At 37.4% G+C, this 24,778-nt stretch overlaps 1 protein-coding gene across 3 annotated transcripts in view; it reads left to right on the forward strand.

Moving 5' to 3' along the window:
• LOC123310102 overlaps positions 1-24,778 on the forward strand; it is a 103,301-nt gene that overhangs the window by 52,325 nt on the left and 26,198 nt on the right. For all 3 annotated transcript variants that reach the window (XM_044893503.1, XM_044893496.1, XM_044893487.1), the window contains exon 3: positions 8,829-8,995. In XM_044893503.1, coding sequence (XP_044749438.1) covers positions 8,829-8,995 — 167 coding nt within the window. The remainder of the gene's footprint in view (positions 1-8,828; positions 8,996-24,778) is intronic.

Consider the following 24,778-nt stretch of genomic DNA (forward strand, 5'->3'; position numbering starts at 1 on the left):
GTTCGTTCGGTTTCCCAAGTATTCTCTTTATTTCACCCACAATTTCCTCCTCTTTTATATCTATATCTATTCCGTATAGATTGACGGCTTTCTTTGCTCCTGAGCAAGTCTTAATTTTCTCGAGGAGATTTATGATGTTTGTACTACCCTTCTTCACTTCCACGAGTAAGTGTCCCTCCCTTGTTTCCCGCACGTTCTCTATATCGAAAATGAAGAAATATCGTGCCTAAACAGGGAGGCAGTTATGTTCTCTATATCTTTTGTTATTTGCTCATCTCCTTTTAGATTTTTTTTTAGACTGGAGACCATCTTTGCGTATGTCATTTAATCATGCTTTTTTATCATAAGTGCTTCTGAGTTAAAGTTTCTTCCTCTGCTGCCTGTTATCCTTATTATTTTTTCATGCAGTATCACTTCTCTTTCATATCCTTGAAAAACACATTCCACAATCTTCCGCCAAAGTCCAATAAGACTTTATATTCTGGCTCAGTCTGGATACTTCTTCCCAAGTAGGTCCTCCACTTGGAATACTCTCAAGTCGTTGTCTTCCTTTTGTGCTCTTTGAATTTCTCGAGGTAGCAAGTCGTCTTCGGTTACGGTGGTCCGCCTTCAATTTATCTTCCCTTCCAGACGGGAACAATCGCCGCAATTCTCGGGACAAGGTCTTCTTAAGCCGCGTACACATCTGAGCAAAACAGCCGAATGAGCACATCGCGCCGAATGAGCATTCAGATGTGGACGGACAAAACACACCGCACCGAACGCGCTCATGTTGCGCGGAGCCGATCCACAATTTGTCGGTCCATCAAAGAAAATTTGTGCGGTTTAGTTGACATCTTTGCCTCGAACCGAACGCGCACATTTGAATATCGATTTCTCGCAAGAAACGTGTTTGAATTTAATAAAATAGCATGAAAACTGCCCAATTTTGTCGCCCTCACTTTGAATGTCGTACAATAAAAAAGTGCTGTTGAGTTTACGGTCTCGACTTCTTTGTAGATATAATTGTGAAGACCATCTAGTACGCCGTCGTCCCTTCTTCTTTAGCAACTCGTACAGAATTATGAAAGAGGCACTAGCAAAACCCAAGTTTTCCATCCTTAGAACATAGAATACATAGAATGATTCCTTTTTTCTAAGTTTCCAGTTCGTGAGTATTGAATTGACACATCGGTTGGAGCGGCTCCGAACACATGCTCATGCTGTTCGTGCGTCGGAAAGAAAAATTGTCCGCATAAACGCTCATTCGTTGCGGCGCGCTCATTCGGCTATTTTGCTCAGATGTATACGCGCCTTTACATTAAGCAATCGGATGGAAATACTGTCTCTTACCCTTAACAAGATATTCCCATGTATAGCCCCTAAGCTAAGGTTGTATCATCACAGGGACCAATTCTTCTCACGCAGCCATTCGTCGTTACATCGTCACATCTACCAGTCAATATGCCTCCAGTTCGCCCTGGCAACGTAATGTCCTCGGTCAATCGAATCCGATATATCTTGTCCTCCACATCATTGAATGTAATCTCTTGAATTCCTAGCCGAAGTACATCACTCTTCATATCCAATTGACATCCAAGCTTCTGAACAAGGTCCAATTCCAGAACAACTTCTTCCATGATTCCAGCTTCAAGAACTTCGTGACTGTTTTGTTTTCTAATTCAGTAGTGGAAACGATCTATCCATAGGTCGTTATTTATTGTCCAGACGCAGTTCGAAGTTTCATCCTAAATGGGCGAATCCTACAGCAATTTCTGGATGCACAATGGTTTTGGTCGAGCCATTGTCTACCAGTATTTTATCATTACGGCCATTTGTCTTTCTGGGGATAACTATGCTTGATAAATCCTCAGACATGATTCCTCGGATTATCACTTCGGGGGTATTTTTAGCTTCTGCCGATTTATGCCTCTTTTCTTCAGTTCCCCTGCTTTGGCTGTTTTTCCAATTCTGGGCAGGTTTGCTCGAAATGCTCATTTTTGTTGAAGTTCCAGCACACAGCATCCTTTTTCCTAGCTTGCGATATTCTGAGGATTTCTTCTCTGGAAATTTCCCCAATAGACCGGTCTGTGTCATGGACTCGGCTCACACGAAGGTGTCCTCTATGCGACACTTGCTTCACTGCCTCAATTTAGATAGCCTGGGCTAAGGCATCATCTAGGGTTCTAGGGCGTGCTAGTCTCAGAGCTTGTTTTATTTCACTATCCTTGATCTCATTCATAAATGTCTGGATTGATAACTGTTGAAAGATGCTATCTGGAGCAGATTGATAGCCAGCCTTATTTATCTCTTCACATAGGCTTCAAACTCCTTGAGATTTTCCCCTGTTTTCTGTACTCAATTCTTTATCTGTGCATAGTAAACTTGTTGTAGATGAGCATCGCCATATCTCCTCTGAAGTTTCGTAGTTAGAACTTTGTAACAGGCTTGTTGACTCTCCATGATCGTTGGCAGAATGTTGAGGGCCTCTCCTCGTAGAGCTATTATTAATGCCGTTGCTTTATCGTTATCGTTCCAATTGTTTGACAGCGCAGGAGCATCAAACTTTTTTTGATCCTAATTCTACAACCTTCGTTTTTATTTTTCGTTTTCAGAGTGCTGTAGGATGATGAAGCCATAATTCAAATTTTACACTCACAATATAGAATCTCACGTCAACTTTTTCAAATTTTTCATTTATGGTTTTCAGTTTCTCATCGAATGTATCTATAATGTAACCACATCGTTACAATTTTTCTTAATCTGGCCATTTTCTCATCCAATTTACAAAAATTCTCTTCAATTGTGTCATTCAACTTACAATTGTTCCCGAGTTCCCGTCCATTTTCTCATTTAACATTCGAGAAGAAAATTATGAAGAAGGGTAAATGAGCATAGGAGCCTGAGGAATCGAAATGAAATACGGCAACCAAGATATCTTGATGACTATAAATTAGATTCATCTTATTTAGATGAAGATGGAGTTGATAAAACAAAAAGCAATTGAGTTGGAAGAGAAAGAGATATGGATACAAGCTATTGATCGAGAGAAGGAATCTTGGAACGATGACAACACTTGGAAATTTGTGAAAAAAGATGAAGCGAAAGGTCGACAATTGTTAAATATTCAAATGTGTTTTGGTGGGTAAATAAAATGGAATATACAATGCTAGACTGGTAGTGAGGATATTTCAACCGATAAAAAGAATTGATTACACGACTCTACGAAAAAATTTCGTTCTTTGTCTTAACGTTTATACCAGGATTTTCTGGTTAATTATGCACAAAAACGAAAATAAAATGCCTTTTTTTGGTATGAAGTTTGCTTTTGTGATAATTATTATAGTAATAATACTCATTCTTCATTTTTTTTTAATTTTTTATACTTTCAAGAAGACCGCGCGATGAGAGTGGCGTGTTTACCCTTACAAAGTACCGCTAGAGGGCACTCGAGTCATAAACACCGATCAGGTGTTGTTTACAAGCTCAAACAAAATTTAAATGTAGTCAAGAAAGTGTAAATATGATGCTGATGCATTTTGTATTATATGTGGTCAATTTACTTAAATTCGAGACGTGAAATACGAATTAAAGACATCTCACGTTCTCTTTGAAGCCTATGAAGCTTATTTTGACTTTCCTGTTTGGAATCAAGACAAGCCATGGGCTCCACATGTTGCTTGTAGTTATTGTGAAAGATGTTTGGGGGTTTGGTGAGAGAAAGTAATTATGATCATACAATAATAAGTGAAAAGCGTGCACTTTTAAATTATTTTCCACTTCTTTGTAAGTTAATTCAATAGTGAAACTCAATAAAATAAAAAAAATATTTATTTCAATAGTTTTATTTTCATCGAAAAATTTAAATCAGAGATCACGAAAAATATCGTTGAATCAGTCTCCTGAACACAAAAGCAAACTTTTTCATGCCATATATTTTTTTTTCGTCTAATTAGGATCTAAAATATCGAAATTTCATGTTTTGCAGTCGAAGTCAAATTTGGTGTTGACCCGTGTTATCAACAAACACATAGTCCTGTAGAAGACATGAAGAGTCTACTAATTTTATCTAATGTTGCAATGAAAAAGAAATTTATTTTCGGTACGTTTGATGTAGAAACAGCATTTTTGAATAGTAGGATGGAACAAGATAATCACATTGAAATACCTGGGGGCCATTTACAAAAGAAAGGATATGTTTGCAAATTGAATAAAAGTCTATATGGATCGGAAGAATCTCCAAAACTGTGGAATAGTACTTCAGATCAAAATTTGAAGAGTTGTGGTGGAAAATAAAGTTTATGTGGCTATATACGTCAAAATATTGATATAATACATACTAAAATTCAAGAAAAGTTCAAGATGAAAGTCTGAAAGTCTGAAAGACGAAGAATGAATTTGTAGTTATGAATATCAACCAAAAATCCGATGGAATATATTTAGTATTAATGGGAACAACAATTCCGAAGGAGCACTGTTGTTTGAAGAGTTGTGGTGGAAAATAAAGTTTATGTGGCTATATACGTCAAAATATTGATATAATACATGTTAGAATTAAGTAAAACACGTGGTTGGTACTTTTTATTCACAAGGTAAAATGGCGGTCGGTTATCTAACACGTGGAGGTGCACTAACAAAAGGGTCAGGTAAAATCGTACTGCTCGACAGGGAAGTTAACCAAATTATCTATTCGGCCTGTGCCAAGAGAAAGCAGGTAACATTGGAGCACAGAGTTCACAGAGCATAGGTTCTAGCTCTTATTTTTCCTTCGACATTCGTCGTCGGTCATTATCAGTATATTTTAAGGGGGGTCAAATTAACATTTGCTAACACGGCCATACTGACCACTGAAACGTCCTCGTTTCACTTAGTAGGCATAAACAATATCTTAATATCAAACAACATTGTTAAAGGGTGCTTGTAAACATAAAACAGTTGAATCTTTGTGTACATGGCTCTGTTTGATGCGCTGGCTCGCGCTGCGGCATTATTATAGGTGGAAAAAAGAGCCAAGCGAGAAAAAAACCACCACCGCTTACTGTTTACAGATCAGGTCAGCAAAACACTTGGAATTTCAAAAGTTGATAAAATTGTCATTTACAACATATACACTGTTAAATTAGGTTTGTGACATTGCACATAAGTTAGCCTCTACTAGGGACTCCCGTCCAGACCTTACTTGTCAATTGCACAGAAGTTAGCCTCACTAGCGACCTCCCGTCTAGGCCTTACTTGTCAATATCACAACTGTGAAATTGAACAGAGGTTAGCCTCAACTAGGGACTCCCGTCCGGACCTTACTTCTCAATTGCACAGAGTAAGGGGCACTAGCGACATCCCGTCTGGGCCTTACTTGTCAATATCACTACTATAAAATTACACAGAAGTTAGCCTCTACTAGGGACTCCCGTCCGGACCTTACTTGTCAATTGCACAGAAGTTAGCCTCACTAGCGACCTCCCGTCTAGGCCTTACTTGTCAATATCACAACTGTGAAATTGAACAGAGGTTAGCCTCAACTAGGGACTCCCGTCCGGACCTTACTTCTCAATTGCACAGAGTAAGGGGCACTAGCGACATCCCGTCTGGGCCTTACTTGTCAATATCACTACTATAAAATTACACAGAAGTTAGCCTCTACTAGGGACTCCCGTCCGGACCTTACTTGTCAATTGCACAGAAGTTAGCCTCACTAGCGACCTCCCGTCTAGGCCTTACTTGTCAATATCACAACTGTGAAATTGAACAGAGGTTAGCCTCAACTAGGGACTCCCGTCCGGACCTTACTTCTCAATTGCACAGAGTAAGGGGCACTAGCGACATCCCGTCTGGGCCTTACTTGTCAATTTTACATATTCGTATTTAAAGTACCGAAAACTTATCATGGAATTTCAAGTGCTTTGGAAAACATTCAACATAAAATGAACATGAGACAATACAATGGATCATAACATAACAATAAGAATCTCATAAGGAACAGTATAGAACATAAAATCTGATGGACATGAGAATATTTCACTTCATCATGGCGCATCATTGAAACTAGCACTCACTCATCACTATTTGCTTTTTTTTAGGCCAAGATCTCATTGGTTCTATTCTGGACTCCTACTCTTCTCAAGGCATATAGATCGTTTGGTAGGACTGCTTGCACTTCGAAAGGTCCAATAAATGTTGGCTTCAGTTTTTCTTCATTCGATAGATGTCACCTTCATGGAAATTTTCTGATTAACATCAATCGGTAACCTAACCTGGTGTTCGAGGCCTGCCAGCGTTATACTATACTCCTGGATTGCTCAACGGGAACATTTTACATTCTTGAGAGCGCTTGTCTTGTGTAAATCTTCATAAGAATTCACGTACACAACAGATCAAACTTTTGCAATTGGCTTTGATTTTCCTGAAACATAACAAAGCGCCAGTATCTTATTTTCACTAGGTATGTTTCGACTAAGTTAGTCGACTCGCTTGAAAATTTTTGTTATTTGACAATATTCGATTTATTCAATACTTTACTAATCGCTCGTCCAATCCTGACAAGTCTAGATTCAAATCTAATGTGCTAATCGATTGTTACGAGCACTGGGTAACTAGAGTTTGACTGAACTTGTTTCTCTCTTTTTCTTAACAAAATAAAAATCTTCAGTATGTCCCTTTCTATCACAGAAATTACATTCAAGACTGGAATTTTCAGTATTAGAATTAAAACAACGTTTCTTCACAATAATCTAACTTTCTATGCCTAAATTTTTCACAGTTCCTACAATTCCCATGAAAGGTTTTGTCTGATTCTGTTTTCAGTAGCTGCTTCATTTTTCTAGTTTTCTACTATTATCTGAGACTAATATGGAGCGTCGGAATCCTATGAAGAAGGCAATTTCAGCTGCTGCATTTCATTCTTAGGCTCTTGCACTAATAATCTATTCTCAACTTCTACATTAGTGATATCATGTGCTATCAAGCTCAACACTATTTCCCACGGAAACTTTTCACAAAGTTTCCTGATCGAATTCAACTTGGCATGAGCATACTCTACTAACGAACTAAAATTTGCACTACTAATCAACATGCTAGCTTTAAGCCTCGTGGCCGGAGTTCCTTTCTTAGGGAACGCTATCTCTAAATTCCTAGAAAATGTTGACCAATTTCTAACTATCGGTTTCCAATTTTGATAAATTTTTGGCTGCACGGCCTTTCAGGGCTTGCCCACAACAGTATCAGACGTACCTGTTCACGAATTTAATTTGATCAACTTCCTCAATCCACTCCTTGGTTGAAAAGGATGTATCGTCGGGGTCAAACTGGGCTAACGATAATTATGCGGTCACCACGTGGTCGGTGTCGTTCCTTAAACTAAACATGTTGGCTAGCAACTCCATCATCTTCATTTGAAGTTGGGCCTGGTTCTCCATTATCCGCATTACCGAAATGGCTTCACTTTCTTCGGGAGCTTTGTTGAGATTTTGCTGGTCCATTTCGGCTTATTCTTGTAGATTCTCACAAAACACAAACGATTTTCACTCACAAAATAGGATCCTCAATTTCTTTTCTCGAAAGAAGAAATTTAATCCCACTTCTGATGTTAGAATTAAGTAAAACACGTGGTTGGTACTTTTTATTCACAAGGTAAAATGGCGGTCGGTTATCTAACACGTGGAGGTGCACTAACAAAAGGGTCAGGTAAAATCGTACTGCTCGACAGGGAAGTTAACCAAATTATCTATTCGGCCTGTGCCAAGAGAAAGCAGGTAACATTGGAGCACAGAGTTCACAGAGCATAGGTTCTAGCTCTTATTTTTCCTTCGACATTCGTCGTCGGTCATTATCAGTATATTTTAAGGGGGGTCAAATTAACATTTGCTAACATACATACTAAAATTCAAGAAAAGTTCAAGATGAAAGTCTGAAAGTCTGAAAGACGAAGAATGAATTTGTAGTTATGAATATCAACCAAAAATCCGATGGAATATATTTAGTATTAATGGGAACAACAATTCCGAAGGAGCACTGAATCTTCCGAGCGGAGGATGGTAGTCTTGTATTGAATATATTTAGGTCAATTTGAATATTGGAAGAACTTGGAATGGCGAATATGAGAACTGCAGTCACACCTATTGCAAGCAAAAAAGCATAGGAGTCGAGGAATTTCACACATAGCTACATATAGCACGAGAGCTAGCAACTTCGAAAGAACAAGCATTTAGGAAGGCTGATTTTTCAATATAGCCAAAAAACATTAATTTTTGACCGTCTTGCATGGACACCCTGTATAACAAGAAGGGTTTAAAAAAATTCCTTGCTTAATACATACAAAGGACAGAACCCTGCATATCGGGGTGAAAATCCAGCATCAACAAGTTATTTCGAAGTTATGACTGATAATAAGATCATAAGTTTATTTTTCATTTTGTTCTGTTGAGGCAAATAGCATGAAAACAAAACAAAATTTCAGTTGAATCGTTGCATAATTTCAGAAGTTATGGAAAAAAAATTTGGGGAACGAAACGAGATACGAGATACATAAAATGGGGTAATTTTGAAATAATATTGAAGGTCTCCGTTTGTCTGTTTACCCATGCAACACTCTGTATGTCTATTTGAAAAATATTTTCAAGATTCAAGATTTTATTTCAGCTGTACTTCACGATTTATGTACCTACTTATAGGTTACTCTATAAAGAAGTTGTAAATCTTATGTATTTGAATTTGCACGGATGTTTTTTTCATACCCATTTATTTTCTTCACAGAGATCGTGTTCTTCTCTAGACATGATTTTCATATCGGAATGATTATAATGTGAAAATGTTGTATGGAAATTCTTTATTTTTTGACATTTAAACTTTTTCAGTTCCTATTGAGTTTTTACCACCCATCATAACTTATCACGACAGAGCCAAAACTACCATGTGGATTATTCTAATAATTGGGATAATTATGTCTTTTCAATGTTCAAGCCAGCAGATATATGCTCCCAATTCAAGACCACAATTGAATCCTTTCTACACTGCAATACCTGTAAGTATATGAATATTTTTTATTTACATGTCGTCATTAGTGAACTAGTTGATTTAATAACTATTCAGAAGGAATCGAAATTCACGTTTGCGACTTCGGAGTTGAGTTTTGACTAGAAATAACACATTTCAAATTTTTTGATATTCGTGGGATATTCTGATATCTGAAGAGACGTCAACTTTCGTTTTCCACATGCGTAGCCTTATATTTTGGATTGATTATTGATTCCTCATCAAATTTTGAGTTATGTGAATGTCGTATTTTCGAATTTTTAGCAGAAAATTCCTTTTCAAGGTGAAATTACGAGAATAAATCTGAAATATTTTAGTGTTTGGACTTCTGCAAGGAATAAGAATAATTTTTGGGTCGCCATATTCAAAACTGTAAATCATAATACAGGAGGTCACAAAGTCGTTGTTGAAGTTGGCAATCTCGTGAGGGTGACCACCCAATCTTCACAAATCAGAACCAAATTTCTCGTAAAATTGGCATTGAAAATATTGTAGAACATTTTTTGCTCTAAAATGAATATTTTTTGAGATAGTCAGAAGAAACCTCTAGTTCATATTGTAAATCTGTGTATTTTAAACGGCATAGTATCACAACAGAGTGGAAAGAGTATCATGTCAGTTGCATTTACAAGTCATGAGATAAAACTTAAATGACGAATTACCGTTCAATCTCAGTAATAAATAAATGATAATAAACATAAAACGTGTCTACGGTTAATATTTCTCATTGGGTTATGTCCGTTAAATTTCTTCTATCTGTAATAAATAATTTTGATGGGATCTTTGTAAAATGTCTGAAAAAAGATCATTCTCTTATTTTCAAGAGAATAAATTACTGAGTGACAGACAATTTGGGTTCGGGGGTGAGAAGATACTTGCGGTGTTTTTAGATTTAGCCAAGGCCTTTCTTTGACACGGTGAATCATGGGAAGCTTCTTGATCGACTGTAAAATCTTGGTGTCAGGGGTATTAGTTTGATTTTGTTCCGTATAGTTACTTGGATAATCGAACTCAGTGTATCAAGATGAGAAATACATTGAGTTCTCCACTGGAGGTTGATATTGGCATTCCACAGGGAACCCTACTTGGACCGATCCTCTTTTTGGTTTTCATTGACTGGGTCCTTCGTGCTGCCGGTTTTGACACGATTGCACATGCTGACGATACCATCGTAACTTTTAAAGAGAGCACATTGGATGAAGTTTATTATAGTGCTGTGATAGGGCTGGAAAGAGTTTTTGCATTGCTTTCTTTTTCTTCGTTAAATTTGTAATAGTAATAGTATTTATTAATTCTCACAATGATTCTATAAGTGAAATAAAAGGAGAGTAGGTCAAAAGAGAAATTGCATTTAATTCATGTGAAGTTCAGATAGTGAGTAGGGTTCGATATAAACCAAATAACTGAATATTTTCTTCTTGAAAGTCTTTGAGTTTGGGATGTTTCGGTATTCCTTCGGTAAGGCGTTATAGTATTTCTTATTTCATTCCCATATAGAATGCACCTCTCTCATACATCGTTAGGAAATGTTTGGGGTAGATGTAGTGGACCACCTGTCTTGCATCTTCTCCACGTCTGCATCCGGCGCATAGGTCGAGTTTTTGCGTAGAAACAGCAGGAGTTTATACACATAGAGGCCATAGACTGTAAGGATTTTGTTTTCTTCGAATGCTCCTCTGCAAGATTCTCTGTAGCCTTTCTTCAGCATAAGTGCCCTTTTTTGTCGTAAGAAGACTTTCTCAGTATTTGAGCTGTGTTTGATTTTTAGGTTGCTGGTTCTTAATTTTCAAGATTGATTCTAGTGGACCGTATTGAATAAAATTGCTGATTTATTTTATAGTTTCATTATATATCGCTATGAATCTTTTTAAGGAATTAATTGAATTGTATTGAATTTTCAGAATAATAATGTGCACACATGTCTCCCATATCTTGATGAGGTATACGCAGACACCGGAATGACATGTTGCCAAATCGAAATGAAAATAATAAAATTTCAGTTAATTCTTAACAAGCTGATCCCTCAAAATATTACTCCATAACCTATCAGGGATTGAAAGTTGGAGAAGTAGACAGTCTTGAGTACATCGATCCAGACCTGTTTGCTTAATACGAAAATACTGTATGCTACTGAGTTGAGTCTACTGCAGTTTATCAATATGGAAGTTCCACTTGAGGTTGGTATTCAGCAGTACGCCAAGGAATTTTGTCGAGGGCTTCGGTGAGATTTCAACGGTCTCGTCCATTTTCTCCGGGTATGCTTTTATTTGTCGGGAATATTACACATTCAGTTTTGGTATCATTCAATATCAGACAGTTATCTATACACCAGTTTTGAGCTCTACCGAATGCCGAGGACAGGTTACCTCGAAGACTCGCGATATTTGCTGACAGGATAAGGAAGTCTGTATCATCCACGTATATTACAGCTTTCTCGCTTTCACTCACGGCTATTTTGGGAAGGTCGTTTATATATAATATGAAAAGTATCGGTACTAATGTACCACCCTGTATTTTCCCATATTAACAAGGCACTCTGGGGAGTCAAAATCGCCCTTGGCTGTTCTAAGATGTACACGTTGTCTCCTATTTGAAAGGTAGGTTTTGATGAGAAGTATCTGCCTGTCTCTGATCCCGTATAGAGTTCGAGTTTCTGAAGTAATATCACATGATCAATGCATTCGAAGGCTTAAGATAGATCTAGGAATAAACCATAGGAATAAGACCTTTTTCCAGTGCTTCAAGAATAGACTGCGTTAGTTGGGAAATCGCTGTTTCTGCGTTTCTTCCCTTGATAAACCCGTGTTTGACCGAAGTTCATGAGTCGATCAGATAGTTTTTTCTCGAAAATATAGGGTGATAATTACTGATTTCTGATGGGTTCCCTTTTTTGAGTATAGGTTTGGTAATTGCTAGTTTGAGCTCGTCAAGGAAGATACCATGGACCAAGGATGCATTCATGATAGGACTCAGTGGTTTTGCTATATGTACTATGCACTTTTGGATCATGAACATGGGAGTACCATCGAATCCATAAGATTTCTTATTTTTCATTTTATTGACTATATTAATGATCTATTTTTCTGTCAATGGGAGCATGTAGAAAAAATTTTCATTGCTTTGAATATCAATATTTTTGTCCAAATTTAGTCGAGCTTTCTGTTATATCTTTTACTACATTAAAGACTGTTGCGGATTTATTGAGGGCATTTGTAAGTAAGTAAGTAACAAGTTAGTTTCTCGTTATAATACTTTTGGCATCCTCGTATTTTTTCTTTGTTTTCCTATAGAGTTCTTCATATTCAGGCCGGTTCTTGAATATAGTGTATACTGCGTCTAGTTCTCGTTTGGTTGTCTGTATTTCCTCCGAATATTTAATTTTTTTCAGATTTTTTTCACTGTAAAATTTAGCTCCTGAATTTTTCGGAAAATAACATTCCAAAAAGATCTGAGAAATTCCTCCACATAGCGTTTACTTCTGTTTGATCTTTACTAAACACAATGTCCAGTGTCTGATATGCAAGGTTCTGACAGATCTCTAATATAGTTTGTTCGGTGTATTTCCTATATTTGATTACCTTGGGATCTGTGTTTCGCAGTGGGATTTTGAATCTCACTTCTTGGCAGTGATGGTCGGATAGATGGGGCTGATAGACAACTGTGCTTATATAATCAGTAATTGTAAGTATGTTGTCGACGCAGGTTGCAAAATAGTCGCCAACTATAAAGAAATTTGCTCGTTCTTGCAAGCACTTCTGTAAAATATTCTCTAGTTTCTCTAAGCATAGTTCTCGATTTGAAAGAGAGCTAGTACGCATAAGATTATAATTTTAGCTGCCTTTTTTGTTAGTTGAATAGCAGATAATTCGAAAATACCCAATTCGCTTAGTTCCACAAAATCAGGTCTATCTCTGCAGGCTATATTAGTTTTACATAGTATTGCGCTACATCCATATTTTTCCTGTTCCTACAATATTCAGATTTTAGCGTATATCCCCCCATACGAAATTCCTGTAGTTGCTCATCCGTCATCCAATGTTCCGTCACGCTGCTCCGTAAGTACTTCCGATCGAAATTGGCAAGATTGTAAAGCTTGAATGTTCAAATGAAATAGTGAGAATTCATCTATGCAAAGTTTATCGGTGCATGGAATTTCGTCTGCGCGAGAACTTAATTCAGTTGTTGGATTGTCAGGTGATGCATGATTTTTTTCTGTGGGTTTTGTTTACGAAAAAAAATATTGAATTTGAACTGACATATTATAACCCCTCCGGGCCAAACTTCAGGATTACAGATTTGTCCGAGACATTCCTCTGAATGTGCTCCTATGCTGAAAGCGGAGTTGTTTCCTTGGGTTTTCAATTTCTTCACATCAATTACGTCGATGCATTTGACTTCATTCAGGTAATCCGAAATGCAGTGGTCTCTTCTGCATGAGATATTTTTTCCACATAAATTTACTTTTTCTTTCGAGTTTCAGGTATAGATAATATTATTGTTGGATTTCTTTGTACCGGTACATATCAGCTTAGGATTAGTTCTCCTTTTTCGATTTACGGTTCTTCATTCATTGTCTTGACTCATCGTGGGTCTCAAAGAATATTCTTGGCTTGAACTCTTGCATTTTCTTCAGTATGAATGCCACCAGTTGTTCTATCTTGTAACGAAGTTGTATTTGTGTTCAATTCATTTATTTACATGAACCTCTTGTGCCGGCTTCGAGGCTTCCCAGTTTTATCTCCATTTATCGATCTGGATTTCAGTTTCGGCAAGCCGGCATCGGAAGGTCACTGTGCACTGGGAGTAGAGTATTATTTTGTTATATTCCCTGACTAAGTCTCTTGTCTGCGCGGATGTTGTGAGGTGCAATATTGCTTAGAACCGGGAGCCAAGGTTAAGGTGCTCAAGCAGCCGCTGATCATTCTCATTGTCTCATTGAGTTTGGTGTCAATAGTCTTCACATAGCAGCTGTTTAGCCAGACTGGGGCACAATATTCAGCTACGAACTTAACAAGACTGATAGCTGAAGTTTTGAGAGTAGATGCTTTCGCGCCTATATTATGTTTTTTATAATATTCGTAATATTCTGTCACAAAAAGTATGTTTCCGGGTGTATGAAGCTTTGGTTTTGTCATTGTTGAGGACGGTATTGTGGTATGGGGTAGTGTTGGTGAAGGAAATATGAAATAGTAGGGGACGATGGGGTAATTGCGGACGCGGGGTAAAAGCGGACACAGGGATATCTACTAGATCCTTCCCCATGTGCTCAGTTATCATGATCAAGTTATCTAGTTTCAATTATCTTTAGTGCGAAGAAAACAATTACTACCGGTGCTCGTTCATAGTTTTCAAGATAAGTCATTTCGAAAATTTTGTAACTTTTGATCTTATTTTGAGGATTTATCATTTTGCTTGTGGTTTATATAGAGAAAGTGATGTCAAATAGTAAATAATTTCTATCGATTGTTTTGTTTCAATAGGTGTGATGCTCAAATATCATTCAACGGAATATTGTACCAGTCTCAAATTTTTGTTTTATTATTTTTGAAATGACATTTGGGGTAACTGCGAAAAAGGCAATCACCCAGACGTAGTCAATAAAAAACAATAATAATTATTGTTTGTTCACAGATGTATAATATATACGAAAGACGTAAAAAAATAATTTTTCAACAGAAAAAAATGGTCTAGTTCTGCCTTTTCTGCTAACTACTATTTCTTAGACTAAGAATATTTGTAAAGTGCGGTAATTGGGTACACGAGAAATGTTCAGGTGGAACATCGTCCGAAAAAGGTTTCATCTGTATTGTCTGCAATTGATATTTACCTCAATTGAGTAAATGCGTGAGAACCCTAAACTGTTTGCAACTAACCCAACTCACTTCCGCTTTTACCACAAATGATTCGGGTAAATACGGACAGAAAGGGTTTTGTATTTCTTGAAAAAAAAACAATTTTGTTCATTAAACCCGTAAAATTATGAATGATAATTCTATAGTTGATTAACCAAAGATCAATAAATTAATAAAATCAGACTGATAAGCCATTATCTACAAGTGTTATACATATATATATACATGAATTTAAATTATAAGAGTCTTTGAAATTATAATTGTAGAATTCTGAGGGTAAAACGACTCGTTTTTTATACCTTGACAGATTTCAAAAATTGGGGTAGTTTTTAAATTTTCCTAACATTGTGTTTCATAAGTGTTCTTATAAATAGTACTTGCATTCAAATAATTGTAACTCAATGATGATTTTCAATGTATTCCAGAGGCCCCGAAGAAGAATTAAATCGAATTCGAAAGCTTGGCGGAGAATGAAGAGTTTCACTTAAGATCCCTCCCAAAAAAACGAGTCGTTTTACCCTTAGAATTCTACATATATATACATATAAATTTTCCTTCAGCGTCCGCAATTACCCCATCGTCCCCTACATAAGGCCATACTAAGAATAAACTTAGAAGTGGGGGGAAGATTCGGAACTGATAGACTGTATCCAGAATCTGAGCAATTAAGTATCAAACAACTACATATATGAATAAAAGAGGTCATACTGAATCAGATGAAAAAGAGAAAAAAATATTGCATACATTTCAAATGGGACTGGTTCTGAAAGGGAATCTTTTTGTATTCCATAAAAACATTTATAGAGTAGCCCTTTATACTATGGTCCCCAGCGCTAACGACGGCTAGAACCATAGCGCAAAAATTCGCCGAACAAACAACGATGGTCCAAAATTACACAAATTATATGCGCCACCATGGCAGAAACGTCTTCAGCCCAAAACAGAGAGACTAAGAAGAGACATTGGATGATTGACGGAGTACTTGAACGGGAATCGCGGAAGGATGGTTGTGAAACTGCCAAAGAAATCATGGAAAGAAACAGAACACACTCAGAACGAGAGACGAAGATCGCTACAGCTCACCACTGTCTCGACACTCTGAAGCAAAAGCTAAGTCTGTATGCAGAACGCCTGAGAAGATATAAAAGCAATTATAGCCGGAAAAGAGACAATAATTCATTCGAAAAGTCGGAAGAAACTTTCTACCGATCACTCACATCTGATGGAGAAAATGGAAAGTTGCCACCAAAGGTCATTGAACAATTCTGGACCGAACAATTATCAACGAAACCTCAGTTCAATGGAGATACCGGATGGATTGAAGATGAAAAGTCTGAAGCTATAAAATATGAGCCGATGCAACATGACATGATCACAATTGAAGAAGTAAAATCAGCTATCAGAGGACTACACAACTGGAAAACACCTTGTCCTGATGGATTACAGAACTTCTGGATCAAGAAACTTTGGATCATGCATGACAAATTGACCTCCGCAATAAATGATGTCATTGAAAATCCTGAAAGAATGCCAATATTCCTTACACATGGCACAACGTACCTGTTACCTAAAGACCAAAGGAATATAGAAGACCCATTCAAATACCGACCAATCACATGTTTTCCAACGATGTACAAATTAATCAGATCGTGCATTTCAAATCGAATTCACAACCATTGCGAAAGGAATAACATCATCGCCATGCAACAGAAAGGATGCACCAAAGAGAGCCGAGGGTGCAAAGAACAGCTAATAATTGATTAGTTATCTGCACTCAAGCGTTCTCCAAGCGAAGGAATCTTTACGCTGCGTACATAGACTACAAGAAAGCATTCGATTCCATACCTCACGAATGGCTCTTGACTATATTGAACATTTACAAGGTGGAGCCTAATATTGTTAAGTTCCTGAAAAACGCCATGTCAACCTGGCGTACTAGTCTTCAAATGAAAGCAGCAAATGGCTCCATTTCAGCAGGACCTATTCCAATAAGACGCGGAATTTTCCAAGAGGATTCGCTGAACCCTCTGTGGTTCTGCATGGCCCTGAATCCCTTGTCTCATAGATTGAACTCTACGGACTACGGATTTGCCATTAAAAGCGGCAGTAGAACTATGATGAAACTGAATCATCTCCTTTACATGGACGATTTGAAACTCTTCGCATCTACCAAGAGGCAAATGCAACTGATGTTGAAAATGGTGGAAGGATTCTCGGAAGACATCAAAATGAAGTTTGGACTAGAAAAATGTCGACTGCTGAACATAACGAGAGGGAAAATAGAAGATGGTACGTTCAAACTCAAGGAAGGTGCAGAAAATGAAGCATTAAACGAAGGAGACACATACAAGTATCTGGGCATAAAACAGGCAAGAACAATCAATCAGAGCCAGATGAAGAAAGAACTAACGGAGGAGTTCACCCGAAGATTGAGAAGGATAATGAGAACTGGCTTTAACAGCAAGAATCTGATAAAAGCTATCAATATCTACGCTTGCTCGGCGCTGAGCTATTCATTCGGTATCATCTCTTGGACCACCACCGATTTAGCAGCCTGACAGAGAAAAATAAGGACGATGCTGTCTAAACACAATAAACATCACCCCAAAAGCTCAATAGAACGGACCGAGCTTCCACGACATCTTGGGGGTAGAGGAATTGTTGATTTGTCCAACCGTATGACACAGGAAATTGAAGGACTTCGAAAATATTTTCTGAGCAAGGCTACTTCATCAGAACTCCATCAAATAGTTTGTATTGCTGATACTTCCACACCGTTAAAGCTACAGCAGGACCACTTGGAGACCTTCGAACACTGTGCAGAAAGTAAAATGCAGAAACTGATTGACAAACCTTTGCATGGGAGGCTTCAGAACGAGGTCAACCATGATTACGTCGACATATCTGCGTCGAACTACTGGTTGACTTCCGGAAGGTTGTTTCCTGAGACAGAGGGCTTCATGCTCGCCATCCAAGATCAGGTGATTCCTACAAGGAACTATCCAGCAGATCACCGGGGGATGTCAGAATTTGCGGGCACGAAGTACAAAAATAGACATGATGCCGTTGCCAAGATTCTTCACCAAGAATTGGCACTAAAACACCTACTTCTAAGTTCGAAAAAGGTTCCTTATTACAATTACCATCCAGATGCTGTATTGGAAAATGAACATCACAAGCTATACTGGGATCGCACGGTTCTCACAGACCGGAAAATAACCCACAATAGACCAGACCTCATATTGCTCAATAAGGATGAGGACAGAGCACTATTCATCGATGTGGCGATTCCAAAGAATAACAATCTTCTAGATAGGCACACTGAAAACATTTCAAAGTACAGAAATCTCGAGGAGCAAACCAGGAGACAGTGGAAGCTGAAAGATGTCAAGACCATCCCTATTGTCATATCATCTACAGGCCTTATACCGAAGAAACTACTAGAGAACTTGAGGAAACTTCAGCTGGACGAAAATATCTGTAGAGTCATGCAGAAGGCGGTACTGCTGGGAACGGCGAGAACTGTACGCAAGTACATGGGAAATTCAGAGGAATACCGTCTGCTCCGACAGGAAGTGCGAGTGGAGCAGGAATCCAACCTACAGCAGGGAGCCGAGGAGCGACCCGAACCCGACCACCACCACGAGCCCGAAAACCTGGAAAGGGCTCCAACAGAGCTTAATCCTTTTGATATCTGAGATATCTGGGATAAGTGAATTTTCCTCTGGACAGGAGTATGGAAGCCGCAAGGCTATAGTCATAATAGTAATGTTTATTGGTCTCAAACAATAACATAAGTTTGGAATAGAAGATGAAACAAGTCAATAAATCGTACAAAGAAAAAAAAACATAGTTCATTTCTTACAGAACTTCTTAAATTCATCTAAACTATACGGTTTACAATCCAGAATAAAACTATACAATGATTCCTTAAACTGTTTGTGACAAATTATAACCTAGAGTTTTCTTGGTAAGACATTGAATAAAGTTATAGCCATACACACTACAGATTTACCCCTGGTGACAGTACTATGTAACGGCAAAATGTAAGGATACATTCTTCTCGTGTTATTTGAATTCTTGAAATCTGTGAAGTAATGGTCGTTTTCACTGAAAAAAATCAACAATTTATAAATATACACACCATAAACTGTCAAAATATTACTTCTCTTAAACAGTCCTCTACAACTCTCTCTTTAACCCAATCTTAAAATGGTACGTAATGAGTTACAAAAATTGTATCTACGTGAGTGGAACAACCCCAGAAAATAATTCCATAGGAAATTAGCGAGTGAAAGTTTGCATAATATACCAATAAGGAGTTCGAAATCAACCTGACTTCTCAACATGAACAATGCATAGCAGGTGGAGTTAAGTCTACTTCTTAATTGCTGGATATGGGGATCCCACATCAGATGTTTATCAAGAACCAGCCCCAAAAACCTGACATCAGCCTCCACCCGAACAGAACCATTGAGAACATTTATCGATGTAGGATACTGAAGCTTAGATCTCTCACTTTAGAAAAACAAATATTGATACTTTTCCACATTGATCACAAGATTTTGATTGGACAACCACTGAAATATAAGGTTCATAACGATATCTTAATCATGAATGGCAGAACTGATACAAGGAGAACGGATCAGGTAATTTGTGTCATCAGCAAACAATCGCAATGAGACTTTCTTGTATAAACAAAAATTCAAAAGAGCCAAGTAATTTATATACACAATGAATAGAAGTGGACCCATAATGCTACCCTGGGGAACACCTAAGGTTATATCAACATCATCTGATATAAAATAATCGCCATTAACCTTTAGGACAACTCTTTGTTTTCTAGATGTTAGGTAACTCGCTAGAAGTTCCAGTGGTGTATCTCTAAGTTCACATTCCTCGAGGATTTCCAAGAGTCTTATGATCAACACAATCGAAGGCTTTAGAAAGATCTAAGAACATAGCTAATGGAATCTCCCAATTTTCCAGAGCAACTGTTATTTCGTTAAGAAACTCAAAAATAGCAGTTTCAACACTTCTATCCTTAAGGAAGCCATGCTGGTTCGGTGAAAGTTGATAATCTCTTGCAAAGAATTTTCTCGAAAACCTTGGAGAATGAGGGGAGAATACTTATAGTTATTCAAGTCATAAATATCACCTTTCTTGAATAGCGGTTTTATAATAGCTATCTTTAAATTATCGGGAAATATACCCTCCTTAAATGAACGATTTATGAGGAAAAGATAGTGGTTCAAGTATGTAGTTAATTGATGCCTTCAAGACTTTCATTGGTACCTCATCATACCAGCAAGACATCTTGTTCTTCGAAGATTTGACGGTGGACAAAACTTCATTCTGAGAAATATCGAACAAGTAGAAAGATTTCTCTAGTCTTTTCGCCGAACCTCCCTTAGGAGACTTGGCCAAGTTCTTAGTTATTTTTGTTGAGATGTCCGCAAAAAAGTTGTTGAATTCTTTTGCAAGAGAACCAAGAGAAGAAGGGTCACCACCACAATTAGGAATCTTATTAGACCTGTGCTTTCCTGTAAGTGATTTGATTATCTTCCAGGAAGCTTTCGATTTATTTCCTGAATTCAGAATAATGTTATTGAAATATTCTTTTTTTTTTCTTGGACAAAAGAGAATAATACTGAATACGTGACCTTATATTCAGGCTTAGCAAATATAACTGTGTGTAGTTGGTCCAAAATACCCTTGAGTTCTTTAATTTCCTTGGAATATTTGAAATCTCTTTTTCTACAAACGTCAAAAAATGACAAGGTTCGCGCATTGGCAACAATATGCGAAGTGACCCTTTTTTTCATTTTCCTTCGTAACCATGACACCGTGCGCGAAGTAGTGTGCGAAATACTTACTACGCACACTGCATGTGAACTATATGGGATTTTTATATCTTAACCTTTATGTTCCTCAATCAAGCAAAAATCCAAAAAATCATTCATTTATTAATGTATAACAATAATTAAGGCTTTCAAATTGTGAGAAAATTTAAGACTTCCTAGTTTTATTTATTATTCACAATGTTAACATTAATGGTGCAGCCAGTGCACGAACCAATAATTAGGTATTACTAAACCAGATAACTCAGATTCATCTCGTGATATCGTAGATTTAGGAGTTGGATGAGACTATCCATTTTTGATTTGCAAGCAACTGCCGTAGAGGTGACTGCACTTGATCCTGAAATTTCAATACTCTTTTTCATATTAAGCTAAGCATGTTACTCATTTTAGAATAATATTTTTGTCGTTTGTAAAAAAAAATTTGTTTGCATCTCATGCGCGAAATACTTTGGTGATCTCGACTATTTTTTTAACTCGGCTGCGCCTCGTTAAAAAAAATCAGTTCTCGATCACCAAAGTAGCATTTCGCGCACTCGATACAAAAATAAATATTTTGATGAAGATTTGTGAGCTTAGGAAAACACCGTTCAAAATATTCCAAGTAGCGTTCGTGAAAAACATTCCAGAGTTGATTAAGATCAAGCTGACTGTCATAAATGTCGTCCCATACGGCATATGGAAGTTCCTAGAAAGAATTGCCAATGGATCTCATTTATGGAACGTTTTTTGATTTTTCTATTATGTAATACATTATCTGAATTTAAATCAAGATTGGAGACGAATTGAAGTCTCGAATGGTCCCTTACATGGTATTCGATAACTTCAGTCTTGCCAGTAACTGAGGTCAATACATTGTCCACGCAGGAGCCAGACGCAGGACGAGCTGGTGCAAAGTTAGTAACATTGACATGGAAGTTCTCCAATAAGGATGAGAACTCCACGTTATCAGTGGTACTCTATAAAATATTAATATTAAAGTCGCCTACCAGAATGCATTCAACCTTCTCTGTAGCGCATCGTTCAAGAACTGCTCTGAGCTGTTCAAGAAATATACCCACATCAGCAAGTGGTGCAGTGTTGGCCTATAAATACACACAATGAGCAACTTGCGACATTTCAATTTTAGTTGAACAGCACAACATTCGAAAACATCAGATATATTTAGTGAACTATAGTCTAGCCTTTCAGTACATTTAAATTTAGACTTACTATAAATGGCACATCCCCCATGACGGCCCCTCGAACGACTGAAATTTGATACTAGTTCATAACCACTGAATTGATATGTTTTTAGTTCATCAATACACTTCCAGTGTTCAGTTATTGCTATCACGTCAGCTTCCTCTTGATTTATCATCAGTTGTAGACCATTGTAGGCTGTACCCAGGGTTTGAACATTTTGAACCAGTAAACAAAAACGCTCACTTGGCACTAATCTTGGGAATGTGAAGTGGCACAACGAATCTAAGTTGCGTCCTTGAGTTCTCTGCTCTTCTGGAAAAATTGCTTATTGAAGGTGAAATCCCTTAGAATTATACCTTCAGGTCAAAAGGAACTGTCGTATACCAGTTTCCGTGACTCCGCAGATGGTAATCCGATGCTGAATGCGGAATTTTGGCCAACGGTGTTAAGCTTCTTCACAAGGATTAAATCGTTTCTTAGGAACCTACTTCAAGTAATTTTTTATTTCGTCCTCAAAAACCTGCTTCCCAGCAATTCTTCCTACATAGATCCACTGCCTACGGATAGCTCCTTCAATTGTGACATCTTGGTCAGTAGCTTTTGTTCCGAAACAGAGTTTCTTCATATTCCTTTCCCTATTTGTTCGCTTCTTTCTTAAAACATCAGACCATTTTCCACCAGCTTCCTCCTCATAAAGATTTTCACGGATAACCAATGATTGTGCTTTATTCTCACCATTAAAAGCAGCCTCAGCTTTCTTCGAGACTGTTGTTACATTTTATCCATCTTAGTATTAGGCATCTTGCTTTTCACCAAAACATCTGAAGTTTTCTTCACATTGGCAACGCCGGAGGTAACTCCATGATACGGCGAGTTGCAGTTTTCGCTATCATTTGGATAATTTGGACTATTAGGGAATCCAGACCACGTGACTTTCAACTGTCAAATATGGCGCCTGCTTGGCAAGCAGAGATTTTTGTTTTACTTAAATTTCTCAAAAAAATGGTGAATATCTTTATAGATAATGTATATACACTAAGGTCACGTTCTTATTCATTCAATATATAATTCAGAAAATGTTTTTTTATCCTTGCATGAATTGAAATTCAAAAATTATGGGTTTCGTGAGTTCAGAGCATAACATCATTGGTGCTTTTCCATCTAATTCTCTTCGCTGTTTTTTTTACAAAACTTGTGTGGATCCTTTTCATTATGTAGTCAAATAATCAAAATATCAGTCTCTATAATTTCTTCATTGAATTAACCATTTTGGTGTAAGTATCGTTCGATTTGATTAATGGAAATAAATCATGCAAACTTGTTTGCACTGTATTCATTAATTACTGAAGTGAAATAAAATTTATATATCTATGTACTATATTTCAGTTTCCTGTTTCACTTATAGGTATATGAATACAGACACATAGATATTCTTCTTAGGTACCTACCCGTTATGAAATGTCTGCTACATACTCCTTGGTTCCTAATAATTGATTCAGTTAGATCTTCTCTCTTGAGCTGCTAACCACATATCCCTTCTTCGTTAATATGTAGGTAATGCACAGATTTTGTCACAGTAGGTATACGAAAAAATCCTTATGGTACCGATCTGCACGACTTCCACAATTAACCATAATACTTGTTACAGCCATTTTTCTTTCGGAATAAAACTTAGTTCTCACTATTCACTATATATATATCAAAAAAACTAAACGATATTTACCACCAATCAATGTCAAATATTGAGAAAAAGCTTCCGAAAGTTCCAAATTATGAAAGGTAAACAAACGTTGTTTGCCAACCGACCGCCACATTGAAATATTTTGACAGGTGATTGGATTGCCTAATTGTCTAACAGCGAGATAATACGTTCCTTGTCATCAAATATCTTCTCTAGGCGACCACAAGCTTCCTTTGAATATTTGATCTCCAAATTTGCTAGTTTCAGCTTACTTTCTACAACCAAGATTGAATCAGCATTTTCTAGGTTATCATCATAACAACAGCTCGAATCTTCTACAAAACCCGGAAAACGTCGACTGAATCCTTTCGATATATAATCTCTGACTTTATCACTAAGATTTAATACCTCAGGTACTTTTCTAGTAATAATAATATCGACTAATTGACCTTTTTTCAGACGGAGCAATAACGTAAAACGTACTCTTCAAACTTTGCCATGTTGCCAATGAATATATTACCCACTTATATACTACACCTAGCAGAATACAAAGACGAAGTCGATAGTATTGTGGGTTGAACAGTCTGTTGAGCTGGAACTATCGTTAGTATTTTCAGGGAAAAGGGAAGTGAAATAAAATATTCCCACAGAATATCACAGTTTTTATTCAACCCAACTTTTATGAGGGTTGCCCTGAAGAGCAAAATATATGCGATGTCGTTTTAACAAAAACGAATTTGTTTCGCCCTAATGTGCGGTCACTGTTGACGTCCGGAATGCAGGCTCGGGATGCAGGTCAAGTGTCGCCCTGATAATTGTTGCCAGATGTGTTGGGACCGCAGGTCTTCGAGTAGCTGGAGTGGTTTTGAGAAAAACCTTTTGTGTGCAGGCTTGGAATGCGGAAACGATATGCGTAATTTTCTTAGCTGGTGGTCGTCTGTCTCGATCGCTGAGTGTGAATGTGACTGAATTTTGCTTTCCATATGGGTTCTTTTTATACCATTTTCGGAACATTTTCTCTGCACCAATGAAATTGTACGACGAAGGAGGAGTGGTTTCCTATGTTTCTCCGTTTTGATTTTCTCGTCGAATTTGTTGTAGGAATTCGGCATGTGAATTTATTTTCGAGGAAATTATTACATTTCCTACACACTCCCCCACCAGTGACGAAGTTACGAAACATATTGTAGAAA

The sequence above is a fragment of the Coccinella septempunctata genome, chromosome 1, assembly GCF_907165205.1.
Source record: "Coccinella septempunctata chromosome 1, icCocSept1.1, whole genome shotgun sequence".
NCBI classification, from domain to species: Eukaryota; Metazoa; Arthropoda; class Insecta; order Coleoptera; family Coccinellidae; genus Coccinella; species Coccinella septempunctata.